The sequence below is a fragment of the Maylandia zebra genome, linkage group LG5, assembly GCF_041146795.1.
Source record: "Maylandia zebra isolate NMK-2024a linkage group LG5, Mzebra_GT3a, whole genome shotgun sequence".
In the NCBI taxonomy this organism is placed as follows: Eukaryota; Metazoa; Chordata; class Actinopteri; order Cichliformes; family Cichlidae; genus Maylandia; species Maylandia zebra.
In genome coordinates this window covers 23,825,633-23,837,923 of record NC_135171.1, presented here as the reverse complement: position 1 = coordinate 23,837,923, position 12,291 = coordinate 23,825,633, and the positions used below count along the sequence as shown (strand labels likewise).

Genomic DNA, 12,291 nt, shown 5'->3' with positions numbered 1-12,291 from the left:
AACAGCTCAGTGCTGAGAGAACGAGCTTCTTTTTGAGATCCCTCTAGTTCTGCTTGGGTTTCTTCATACTTCTGCTTCCACTCAGCAAGAATCTTAGATATAAGGCAGACCCATGTATTTGCATAATTCATGATTCATTAGCTTTGATTAAAATAAATAACTCAAAAATGAAAATGGTACCTTGTCAAAGTTTCTCTGCTTCTTGTCAAGGTTAGCAGCCAGAGCATTAGCTCTCTCCACGTCGATCATCAGGTCCTCCACTTCACCCTGCAGTCTCTGTTTGGTCTTTTCCAGAGAGGCACATTTTGCATTCACAGCTTCGATGGACTCCTCTGCATCCTGGAGACGCTGGGCGAGCTTTTTCCTGTTAACGATTAGTTAACAGACTTTATATTCTATTATAAACATAGTTTGCGATAGGACGAAACTAAAACCGACGACTTACTTTGCCTCCTCCAGCTCCTCAGTGCGCTGAATAGCATCGGTTTCATATTTGGTCCTCCACTGAGCCACCTCGCTGTTTGCTTTGGATAATGCACGCTGCAGCTCAGCTTTGGCCTCCTGCTCCTCCTCATACTGCTCTCTGAGGAGGTCGCAGTCATGACGAGCTGACTGGACAGCATGAGCCAGGGCGTTCTTGGCCTTACAGAAAATTGGAAAAAAATATTTAATTTATTAACTTAAATTGTGGTTTAATCAGCTCCGGGGTAGTGCAGGTGTTTTTAATGTGCACTTACTTTAACTTCCTCTTCAATGTGCCTCTTTAGCTCTTCAATCTGCTGAGTGTAAGCCTGCTTGCTCCTTGTCAGCTGAGAGATCAGGGCTTCCTTCTCCTCCAGTTGGCGAGCGATTTCACCTAAGGTGAGACAGAAAAAAAAGAAAAGAAAGAAAAAAACAATCCACATTTGAATATGATCATATATCGAATGAAAAAATAGCTAAAAATAGTTTTCCCACCATTTTCCGTTTGAAGCCTTGCCCTTTGCACCCCAATGTCATTCAGTTGCCGCACATGTTCATCATTTTTGGTCTTCAGCTCACTCAGCTGATCCTCCAGTGAGCGACACATTTTCTCCAGATTTGCCTGAAATGAACAAAAGCTGCAATAATCTAAAGTAATGGACACAAGAGCCAAATGTAAACGAACATAAGGTTAAATGTATGTTTTCTCTTGCTTGTCAAATGTTTTACTTTATCGTACCTTGGCTTTAGCGATGGCCTCCATGTTGCTTGCAAGGTCATCAATCTCCATCTTGTACTCGCTTTTCTCTTTCTCCAGCTTCTGTTTGACTCTCTGCAGGTTATCAATCTGCTCTCCTAGCTCAGCCACGCTGTCAGCCTGCTTCTTGCGGAGAGCTGCGGCGGTGGCTTCGTGCTGCAGGGTGGCCTCTTCGAGATCACGCCGCAGCTTCTGAAACTCGGCCTCGCGCTTCTTGTTCATCTCAATCTGAACAGAAGTGGCCCCGCCAGCTTCCTCGAGCCGCTCACTGATCTCCTCCAGCTCTCTGGAGAGATCAGACCTCTGCTTCTCCACCTTGGCCCGAGCAGCACGTTCAGCTTCAATCTCCTCCTCGAGCTCCTCAATACGAGCCTATGATTTACATGTTGAAAGAAACAGACATCTAATCAAAATGTAATAATAAAGCTGAATATACTTGTTACTTGTAATAGACTTGGCAGCTTGCTGTCAGATACACCAACCTGCAGTTCTTTGATCTTTTTCTGAAGCTGAGCAGAAAGAGACTGCTCATCCTCAATCTTGTTCAGAAGCTGGCTTATTTCAAAATCCTTCCTGTGGGGAAAAGTTCAAACCAAATTTTACATCCACATTTTTTATTTATTTATTTTTATTCTTGAAATAGGTAACCCTCATTCTGACTGCTGATTTTTACACTGAAATAGAGAGTTTTTGTTTTTTCACTTTTGCGGAAGAGTGGGCGAACCGTTCTGTTTTTATTATGATTTGTTTTTCAGTAACATATGCTGGTTGGTCGGGAAATGATCTTTAGCGTTGCTGCTGTCTGCTAAACAAACGCAGTTATATTAGATACTAAATTTGATTAATTGCATTTTGCTTACTTCTTTATTTTCTCATCAGATTGCTGCTTATCATTCTCCAGATCCATGATGGTTTCTTGGGCCAGTTTAAGGTCACCTTCAAGCTTTCTTTTAGCCCGCTCAAGGTCCATGCGAAGCTTCTTTTCTTGCTCCAGGGAACCTTCAAGCTGTGTAAAACAAGATAAGATTTTATTTTGGTTTTGAGATTTTTGGGGTTTATAGTTTATTTTCAAGGAAACTCAAATTGCTATACTCACATCGTCCACTTGCTGCTCCAGCTTGGTCTTGGCCTTCGTCAGACTGTTAACTTTGTCTTCCTCTGCCTGCAGGTCATCGAGGACCTGCTGATGGGCCTCTTGGAGGGCTTTCTTTTCTTTGGTCAACTTGGCAATTGTCTCATCTTGGGAAGTCATTTCCTCAACCAGGTTTTTAACCTATATTGACAGTATTTTTTAAAAAAAAAACCCAAAAAACAACGTCTTTGCAGTTTGCAAACAATTTGACCTCAAAGCCTTGAGACTGATGCACCAACCTTGTTCTCAGTGGCATGTTTCTCCTTTTCCACTTTGGCCAGGGTCAGCTCCAAGTCATCAATATCCTTCTTCAGCTCAGAGCACTCGTCCTCCAGCTTCCTCTTCTTTGCAGTCAGCTCAGCGTTCATTTCCTCCTCATCCTCCAGTCTCTCAGCTGTCTCTTTAAGTCTGGCCTCGAACTGGATTTTTGCTTTAATGAGCCCCTCACACCTTTCCTCTGCATCAGCAAGGTTTTCACCTTCCTAAATTGATAGTAATATACAAATGGATTAAGATTTCCTCATTCATAAAGACAGTTCAAATTCCTTTGTTATTTTAACATACCGCTTGAATTTGGATCTGCAAATCATTCTTCTCCTGTAGGAGAGTAACCATCTTCTCTTCAAGCTCTTTCTTCTTAGCCAGAGCCTTTGCCAGATCCTCTTTGGTCTTTTCAAAGTCCACTTTCATTGCGGCCATCTCTTTCTCCGTCTCTGCACTCTTCAGCAGAGGCTTAATCTTGAAGTACAACTTCATCCAAGGCCAGGTTTTGACATTCATGAATGAACGGATGTTGTACTGGATGGAGTAAATCGCCTCCCTGAGGATAGAAGATTGAGAAAAATTGGTATTTTTAGATCTGAAAAGCTGTAATAAAAACTATGGGCTGAAACAGAAAGAAAAAAATTGGCGCAGAAATTACATTGAAGTTGTCATCTGCATTTGTAAAAATCCCCTTTGGTGTGTAAAGCTACTATGCCTACAGTACCTGCGTTCCATCATCTTGACAAACTCTCTCCTCATGAGGAAACCTCTGCAGAGAGCCTGCGTCATTGTGACAAGGATAGCGAGTTTTTCATCACGCATCTCCTCCAATAGACCCAGGAGACCAGCTTTGAAGAACACCTGAAAAATAGTCATACAGAGCACATACAGCATTGTCAAAAGCAAAATTGTAATACCTGCTTAAAGTATCCTGATTTAGCAGCAGTTTATTTAAAATACCAACAAAAGTTTGCATTTTTTGTTACTGTACCTTTGTGTGGCCAAACTTGTACTGTGTGTGGTCAACATCAATGGAGCCCAAGAGTTTCTCTGAGGCCTTCTTGTTGTCGATGAACTGTCCCTCAGGGATGACACTGGCATTCAACACTTTGTATCTGATTGGGGGTACATGATGAATTAAGGAGAAGTTGATCTTTAGATTGTGGCAAATGTCTTTATTCTTAGTAATCACCTCTGCTTGAAGTCACCGTAGACGATTCTGCTGGGGAACCCTTTCCTGCAGATCCTGATCCCCTCCAGCACACCGTTACACCTTAGCTGGTGGATGACCAGGAAGTTCTCCATGAGACCTTAAACCCATATTAAATTCAGTCATGTACATGGCATTACATTTACCTTAAAATGCATTGTCAAAGGAGCTTGCAAAGAAAAGCGTCTGGACTTCTTTAAGTTACTTGAAGACGTTTCACATTGAAGAGAACGGCAACCTCAACATCGAAGTTTACCGGAAGCCCACACACACGGACCAGTACCTCCTCTTTGACTCCCATCACCCTCTGGAACACAAACTTGGAGTAATTAGGACCCTACACCACCGGGCAGAACATGTTCCCTCTAAGCCTGAAGGAAAAAAGAAGGAACACACACATGTAAAGGAAGCACTCAAAACGTGCGGCTATCCTAAATGGGCGTTCTTAATGTCAGCAAAGAGGCACAGAAAAGAAGACCAGACACCAGCGAGGGAGGATAAGAAGGACAGACGCAACAACATTGTCATCCCCTATGTAGCCGGTGTATCAGAAAAACTCAGGAGAGTTTTCTCCAAGCATGACATCCCGGTGCATTTCAGACCCAGTAACACGCTCAGACAAAAACTAGTTCACCCGAAAGACAAAACTCCAAAACACAGACTTAACAATGTGGTGTATGCTGTACAGTGCAGCGAGGAATGCCCAGACCTCTACATTGGAGAGACCAAACAGCCACTTCACAAGCGCATGGCACAACACAGAAGAGCCACCTCCACAGGACAAGACTCAGCAGTCCATCTGCATCTTAAGGATGAAGGACACTCTTTCGAGGATGCCAATGTTCACATTTTGGACAGAGAGGACAGATGGTTTGAAAGAGGAGTGAAAGAAGCCATCTATGTCCACTGTGAGCGACCATCTTTGAACAGAGGCGGGGGTTTACGACACCAACTCTCTGCCATCTATAATCCAGTTTTGAGATCCCTTCCCAGACGCCTTAACGCCCACTCACATCCTGGGCCATCTGATCTTAGGAATTCGCATGATAAGGTGGGGCCAGGTTTCACAATGAACTCACCCGAAACTCTGGCTGATTGGGACCCACACCCAGTTTCACACCTTGGCTCAGGCGATTAGAGGATCATCATCATCACAGAGGGACAAAAGGGGGTCCTTTTGTCCCTCTGTGGGGGGTTACTCCCACTAGGTTTATATCTGGGACTCTCCACCATTTGACCTTAGAACTGAAGAAGCTTCTTGGATGAGAGGTGAAACGTCTTCAAGTAACTTAAAGAAGTCCAGACGCTTTTCTTTGCAAGCTCCTTTGACTACGATGACCTGGATGACTGAGAACCTTCACAGACCTTAAAATGCATTAATTTACATTATTGTTACCAGTCTTTACCAGGAGTTTTTGATTCATTTGGAATGAGACAGCGTACAAAATGAGGATGAGTGCTCCTTAAGTTCGTCATCAGCTTGCCCAGATTCTCCTAAAATATGAAAATATTCAAATTTTCACATGATGGAAAGTAAACCCTGGATGCTACCTACGCATCTGAGGAAAAAAATAATATTTTTATGCTTACCCTGAACAGAGCAGATACAGTCTGAAAAGACCCACCCTTTTTCTTGCCACCTTTCTTTCCACCTCCCTCAGCTGAAACATTAAATGTCAGATATAAACTTAAATGACTTTAAATATAATTTTTTATTTTATAATGTAATTATTTTTCTGTTCTGTACTAAATCTGATCATTTTGAAATATAATGAAAACAATGGAAACTCTGAATTCTGTCCTAAAAATATGATCATCACCTTCTGCAGAGGCATGTGACGCATACAGGAAAGCCAACAGCTTTGTTGAAGACTTCTGGTAGAGCTGTACCACAGAGTCGTTCAGGGGGTCTTTGTTCTTCTCCAGCCAGCCATTAACATTGTAGTCAACAGTACCAGCATAGTGCACCAGGGAGAAGTGGGCCTCAGCTTTGCCTTTGGCAGGCTTTGGTTTCTGGAAGGGGGCACTTTTGCCAACATGCTGGTCATAGAGTTTGTTCTTGAAGGTTATGTCTGTTGCCTTGGGGACAATGCACTCCTCTTCAAGGATGGAGAAGATGCCCATTGGCTGCCATGATGAAAGAAGCATAAAAAAACAGTTTCAAGTTGTTTTCTATTGTTTTATGTGTGCAAATGGACAGCACACGGCTCACCTTCTCAATAAGCTCAATGCAGGCAGCCAAGTCCATACCAAAGTCAATGAACTCCCATTCAATGCCCTCTTTCTTGTACTCTTCTTGCTCCAGGACAAACATGTGATGGTTGAAAAACTGTTGCAGTTTTTCATTGGTGAAGTTGATGCACAGCTGTTCCAGGCTGTTGAACTGAAAAAATACAGATAAGGTCAGCAAGCGCACCCAAAACAAGACTGTGCTTTTATTCTTGACATACCCTAAACCCTGAACTGTTTTGAAAATGTTTTGCATAATTAGCAACATGAACATAAGACAATGCAGTGTTAGTTCTGCATACTTACATCAAAAATTTCAAACCCAGCAATGTCCAGGACACCAATAAAATAGCTTCTTGACTGCTTTGTGTCCAACATCTCGTTGATTCTGACGACCATCCACAAGAACATTTTCTCATAGACCGACTTTGAGAGAGCATTGACGGAATTGTTGACCTGATTTTGAAGTGAAGGGATATTGATTTTATCATTAGTGGTTATAAATTTAGGAATAGTGCCATTGTAACCTATTGGTAAAAAAAAAAAAGCCTTATCAATATGTATTAGTGTCTTGAAGGGTTTGGTTTAAAGACACTGTCTTACAGGAACTCATTTGTTATTTGTGTGTTTTCTTTGTAACATCTGTACCTGAGGAACAGTTTGACCTTTGGTCACATACTCGTTCCCAACCTTCACTCTCGGGTAGCACAGTGCTTTTAGCAAATCAGCCGAGTTCAGACCCATGAGGTAGGCGATTTTATCTGCAACTATATGAACACAAATTCATAAATAAATAAACCTCTACCTCAAAGGTCCTCTTTCAAGTGACAAAATCAGCAGTGCTTAAAGTGCACAATGTTCTTCATACCCTCAGTGCCATCTGGCTCAGCCTGCTCTTCTCGCTGCTTCTGCTTGAACTTCATGTTTCCGTGATGCATCACAGCTCCGGTCAGTTTATACATGCTAATTTTCTCGTCTGCGGTGAAGCCCAGGATGTCAATGGCAGTCTGTGAAATGATGAATAAGTTTTAATAAGCACAAACAGAACCCATTATATTTTAATGTAAAATAGAAAGCTGTTTTTGATTCAGCATTTATTACATTTTTAATTCAAACTCCCCATTAACAAAGCCGAACATCAATATGATGAGCTTCATGGAGTTCTGTTTATATAGTTATTAATATTAGTGAAAGGTCGTGAGTGAAGCTGTTCTTACATCAGTAGCGATGAATTCTTCAACGTCATTGATACTCGTGACAGTGATTTCACCCTGACTGATCATGGGATAGTCGTATGGGTTTGTGGTGATCAGGAGAGCCTCTAAATGAGAAAAACAAAATACATAAAACATAATGAACAATATATATATATATAAAAACACTATATTTTGTTTTTTGGTGTCATTTTGGTATAATTCTCTAACCGATGAGCTCAGGTTTGTGGCCCGTTGTGAGCTGATAGAAGATATGGTAGCTCCTCTCAGCAGAGAGCTGGAACGTCACTCGAGACTTCTCCAGCAGATCTGTACAGATTTAAGTTTCGTGGTTATCACAAATCTTCCTTGTAGCAGTCAAAGCAGTCTGATAATTCCCTCAAAAATAAATACATAAGTAAAACCAAAACAAAAATCATACATGTTTCAATATCAGCCGAAGCCAGTTTTCCAGTTGTCCCAAAGTGAATTCTGATAAATTTTCCCTAAGCAGGAGAATAATGTTTCAATTATAAATGCAACAGTGAACATGAACTGTGAATTTTTACCACAGAATTAAGGTAAAATCACCAAAATAACTTACAAAACGTGAAGAATTGTCATTCCTCACAGTCTTGGCATTACCATAAGCTTCCAACAGTGGGTTTGCTGCAATGATTTGGTCTTCCAGTGACCCCTAAAGACACCGTTCATGAGCTGTGAGTACAGGAATTCTTTGATTGATTTTTAGATCTCATATTTTGCAACTTCATTTACCTGCATTTTGCCGGGAACTTGCTCGGTTTTCTTTCCTCCAGCCACTGCAATTGTTGCAAAGTACTGGATGACACGTTTTGTGTTGACAGTCTTTCCTGCACCAGATTCTCCACTGGTTAGAGTAAGGAGTTTTAGAGTTGTAATTTCGATATTGCAAATAATACTTTTGGAAATGCTCATCATATAAAAGCATGCTTTGTACTTACGTAATCAGGATGGACTGATTTTCTCTGTCTGTAAGAGACCAAAATCATCAAGCCAAAATAATTCGTTCACTTTTGAATTGCAGCTGTTTTATTTCTGAACTGTAGCTTACAAAATGATCAGGACACATTGTATCTTAAAAAGGTTTATTACCTTGGAGCATGAACTGATAGGCATTATCAGAGATGCAGAAGATGTGGGGTGGAGCCTCAATTCTCTTCTTGCCCCTGTATCCTGCTACAACTATTGAATCATACACTGGGAGCCACTTGTAGGGGTTCACAGTGACGCAGAACAGCCCAGAGTAGGTCTGTGGAGTCAGAGAGGATCATTTATGATGCATATCTTCCTTTTGTCGTGAGCACGAGTATCAGCTATGGAGTTCTGATCAACTCACGTAGATCATCCATGCTGCATAGCGCTCTTTGAGGTTATACAGCACAGTAGGCTCACTGAGGTGGGTCATCATGGCCATGTCCTCAATCTTATCGAATTTGGGAGGGTTCATTGGGAAGACTTCATCTTCTTTCACGGTGATAGTCTGCCAAAGAAGGCACAAATGTAAATTCAGATAGAATTAAGCAGTTTTGTCTAAATTGTGATATTTGTTTTTAATCTTGTTTGTTTTATTCTCATTCTTATTTTGAATTATTCATTTGGCCTTCTGATCAGTTTTTGACTGTGGAATACATCCAAATGGGTCCAAAAAGCTACTTCGTCTTAGTCTACTTTGCACAAGGTTGTATTTCAGATTTAATATGTGGCAAGAATAGCATTGTCAGAATGAATCGGACAATGCTATTCGTGCCACACTCATTCACACATTAAGCTGTGACAGTTAACAGTACTTGGCTTTTGTTACTCTTCAAGTAGTTCATGTAAAGATTTTGCTGTCTGTTTTGTTCACAGCGATGAAAACCGGAGGTTTTACCGTATCTCAGAAGAAAGGAGTGCTAGTATTCTTTGGTGTATTGTTTAGTGATTCAAGTCTGGTGTCAAACAACTTTGAACTTTATCAACAGTGAAATTCTGGGTATGTCTGGCCTTGTTCTTTCTGTTCTTCCTCCTTCTGAGAAGTGTTTTAATTTAGCATTATAGCTGCACCTGCATTTTTTTTTGGTTTGTTTGTTGTTGCTGTTGTTGTTTTTTACAACACCAGCTTGGTTCAACTCCAAAGGAAATTCACATCACTGGCTTGAATTGAACCAAGTGAAACTTTCAGTCTAACCATTATGCTGAGAAAAGCCCCTTCTTTCTTACCATAACAACTTGAGTTATGACATTTTCACTCAGTTGTGATGCCATGTTTTCTGCTATCATGTGGTGAAGAATGGCTTCAGGGCAATCTCACAAGTTTACATTTGATTGCTGAAAAGAGTTTGTCAGATTCTGAAAATTCCAAATATATCTTACATGTCATGACTTCGTGTGTTACATGTAAATATACCCAAACCTCTCTGGTTTCAGATATTTGGACCATGCTACATATAGTTAACATATCCATATAGTTATTCATAACTTGAGCAGTCTGAATTCACATTTGAAGCTGCACAAATTCAAGTGTCACTACTCTCACCTTCCCGCACAGAGTCTCCACGGTGGCTTTGCCGCCCTCTCTCTTAGCAAGTTTCCCCTTGAGGTACATTTCTTTGGGCTCACTCACGAAGTATGCTGTTTTAGCATCAAATGGAATATTTTGAGCTTCAATGCGCTCTCTTTCTGGCTTGCGGAGGTACATGGCCGCCGCGCCAAAACACTCCATCTCTGCGTCCCCACTCATGATGACCCTTTACTGCAAGTGAGGAAACAAGAGAGGAGTCATTCATCTTATTTGTCAGCAGTGTATATATTACATATATTCACACTCTTATAGCTACCTATACAGTCAAACATGCTATTCCTTTAAGAAGAGAAGGCTTGAGAGTAGCTACTCTCAGAGTAGCTACTCTCAAGCCAGGGATTCAATAAGTACCAACAAGAGATGCTCATAAAGATCCGCTCTTGTGTCTGTCCTACTCATGCACTGGTACTCTTGATCACGAAAACTGATCACATTTACCTTGGAGGACACCAGATGAGAAATGGGTATTCCTGTCAGACTTCACTGCAGACTTCTGAAATAAGGAACAAAAATTCACAAATTAGACAGTTAAGTCAGTGGTTCTTTGTTTTAAAATAGTATTAAATAGAAATTAATTTTCTATTTTTTCTAAAGAAAAATCTGTTTGGAAACATAAAAATGTGAATAACCAGCCTGATTCCTATGATATGGCAAAGTACTGGAATAAATTACCTCCCCAAGATACTTACCTTTGCTGGGTGCCTGTGCTTGGTGGTGGCTTGCTCTTCCTTTTATATCAAATGATGGGAGCCTATCACAAGTGGGTTTCTCTATTTGGTCATGCTGTGTGGTGTTATCCTTGTGCACCAGTTCTTTCCTCCACCTCTGTCATCGCACAGTTTATGTCTTCTGGACGTCTTACATGCCAGAATTCCTGTACCTGTAATTACCAACACAGTCAGGTTGTGTTGCCTTCAGCAAAAATACGGAGATGAAGCAGCATTTCGAACTCCATACTCCTGTCTTGTTTTAAATTTTATGTAACATACAGATGTGCAGTTGGCTTTTGGTTGTTTATGTGTAGCACAGATAGGAAATTGGCTCATTTTTGGCTAAAGTCAAGTCAGCAGTTACAGACAGTCCAAAGGTGTGACTAATGGATCTTTTTATTGGTCTCTGGCACAACAGTAGTCCCTCGAAGTGCTTTGGGGAAGCTTTAAAAAGTCACTGAGGTACTGTTTCAGAGGCCTTACAAGTCAGAAATTATTATAAAATAAAATGAGTGCCAAAAAGCTTTAAAGAAAAGGAAGGATTGCCAAGGCATTACATTTTACAACAGTGCCAACAGCTGTTCTTAGTCTTGTTCTTAAGGGACACACAAGGGAGACTGAGACAATCCCTAAAAGTAGAGCAGCAGAGTACCAGTTCTTCTTCCTTTATGTTTGAAAAATGACCTCATCCTGGATTTTTCCTGTGAATCTAAGCGGAGCGAGTTAACACTGTTTAGGGCATTCAATTCCATATTGTTTGTGTTTGTTAGATGCTTGTTGAGGCTTTTGTCAAGGATGGCAAGCGTGCAGACATTTTTGCCAAGACTATGGAACAGCCGGCACAATTAAGCGTGGGTAGAAAGCCATTGGGCACTGTTTCCCTGGAAAGAAGATCAACTTACAGCAGTGAATAAGAAGAAGGCATTCTAAAGCACTTACCCACAAGATATAATGAGCCTCTGTCTTCAATAAACATGTGTTACACGATACCTGCTCCGAAATCTTCTGTCTTATTAGGGCAAAACTCAAATATAGCATCAGGCTTATGTTGATACTAAAGTCAAATGCTACATACCTAGCAGGCTTATTGTATTTTAATGGACTTTGATCTACGCCTGACACCTTCTTCATTTGTCAAAGAGTATCAGCTGGGCTGTGGATAATAAACCAAGATGAGTGCTGGGTAACATTCCAGTCTGTTGGCTGAACACAAAGAAGCATCCTTGTGCTTGTGTTCAAATGTGCAACACTGTAAGTATTGTCCAGTTTAATCTGATGTGTAGAACAGTGTTTTACCTGTGTTTTGTCATTTTTAGTTACATGTGAAAACCTAAGGTCAGTAGAGTGATTTTTTTTTAACCATGTGGTAGAGTTATATTTTGTATGTTGCGTTATGGCAGCCATTCAGATTGTTGTGTGGCATATTGATGCCATTAATTGCAAAGCCTGGAACTCAATTACTAAAGAATGTGTTATTATTTCATTAAGAGAAGTATTTGTTTATTAAACTCTCTTAATAATGCTGTGTTGTTATGCAGCTTTTACATTTTTAATATTGTCTTTTAATCTTTCAGTGCATGCTGATAATAAGTGGTGCTCAAATATAGCTGCAAGGAGCACTGACTGTGACCTTTTTTGATGACAAAGAGTTTTGTTGTTGGCGTGGTTTTTCTTTGTTAAAATTAGGTCTGAGATTTTGGCTTGGCAGTACCCATCTTGCAGTAGGGCTCTG

At 40.7% G+C, this 12,291-nt stretch overlaps 1 protein-coding gene across 1 annotated transcript in view; it reads right to left on the bottom strand.

Annotated features, from left to right (window-relative positions):
* The window catches only part of LOC101488096 (myosin heavy chain, fast skeletal muscle), a 13,178-nt gene extending 2,562 nt beyond the window's left edge, over nt 1–10,616 (bottom strand). Inside the window, exons 1-32 of the mRNA XM_024802469.2 lie at nt 10,539–10,616; nt 10,288–10,342; nt 9,805–10,020; nt 8,626–8,769; nt 8,382–8,538; nt 8,231–8,258; nt 8,025–8,136; nt 7,852–7,944; nt 7,690–7,753; nt 7,479–7,577; nt 7,272–7,375; nt 6,923–7,061; nt 6,703–6,821; nt 6,361–6,510; nt 6,038–6,208; nt 5,646–5,952; nt 5,416–5,486; nt 5,232–5,319; nt 3,808–3,925; nt 3,607–3,730; nt 3,340–3,476; nt 2,916–3,171; nt 2,591–2,833; nt 2,316–2,492; nt 2,080–2,225; nt 1,702–1,792; nt 1,202–1,591; nt 958–1,084; nt 738–856; nt 446–642; nt 181–364; nt 1–92 (exon numbers count right to left, since the gene is read on the bottom strand). The exon at nt 1–92 is cut by the window's left edge and continues 74 nt beyond it. Of these exons, the coding sequence (XP_024658237.2) occupies nt 1–92; nt 181–364; nt 446–642; nt 738–856; nt 958–1,084; nt 1,202–1,591; nt 1,702–1,792; nt 2,080–2,225; nt 2,316–2,492; nt 2,591–2,833; nt 2,916–3,171; nt 3,340–3,476; nt 3,607–3,730; nt 3,808–3,925; nt 5,232–5,319; nt 5,416–5,486; nt 5,646–5,952; nt 6,038–6,208; nt 6,361–6,510; nt 6,703–6,821; nt 6,923–7,061; nt 7,272–7,375; nt 7,479–7,577; nt 7,690–7,753; nt 7,852–7,944; nt 8,025–8,136; nt 8,231–8,258; nt 8,382–8,538; nt 8,626–8,769; nt 9,805–10,008 (4,451 nt within the window). The 5' untranslated portion in view covers nt 10,009–10,020; nt 10,288–10,342; nt 10,539–10,616. The remainder of the gene's footprint in view (nt 93–180; nt 365–445; nt 643–737; nt 857–957; nt 1,085–1,201; nt 1,592–1,701; nt 1,793–2,079; nt 2,226–2,315; nt 2,493–2,590; nt 2,834–2,915; nt 3,172–3,339; nt 3,477–3,606; nt 3,731–3,807; nt 3,926–5,231; nt 5,320–5,415; nt 5,487–5,645; nt 5,953–6,037; nt 6,209–6,360; nt 6,511–6,702; nt 6,822–6,922; nt 7,062–7,271; nt 7,376–7,478; nt 7,578–7,689; nt 7,754–7,851; nt 7,945–8,024; nt 8,137–8,230; nt 8,259–8,381; nt 8,539–8,625; nt 8,770–9,804; nt 10,021–10,287; nt 10,343–10,538) is intronic.
* Nucleotides 10,617–12,291: the final 1,675 nt, after the last annotated feature.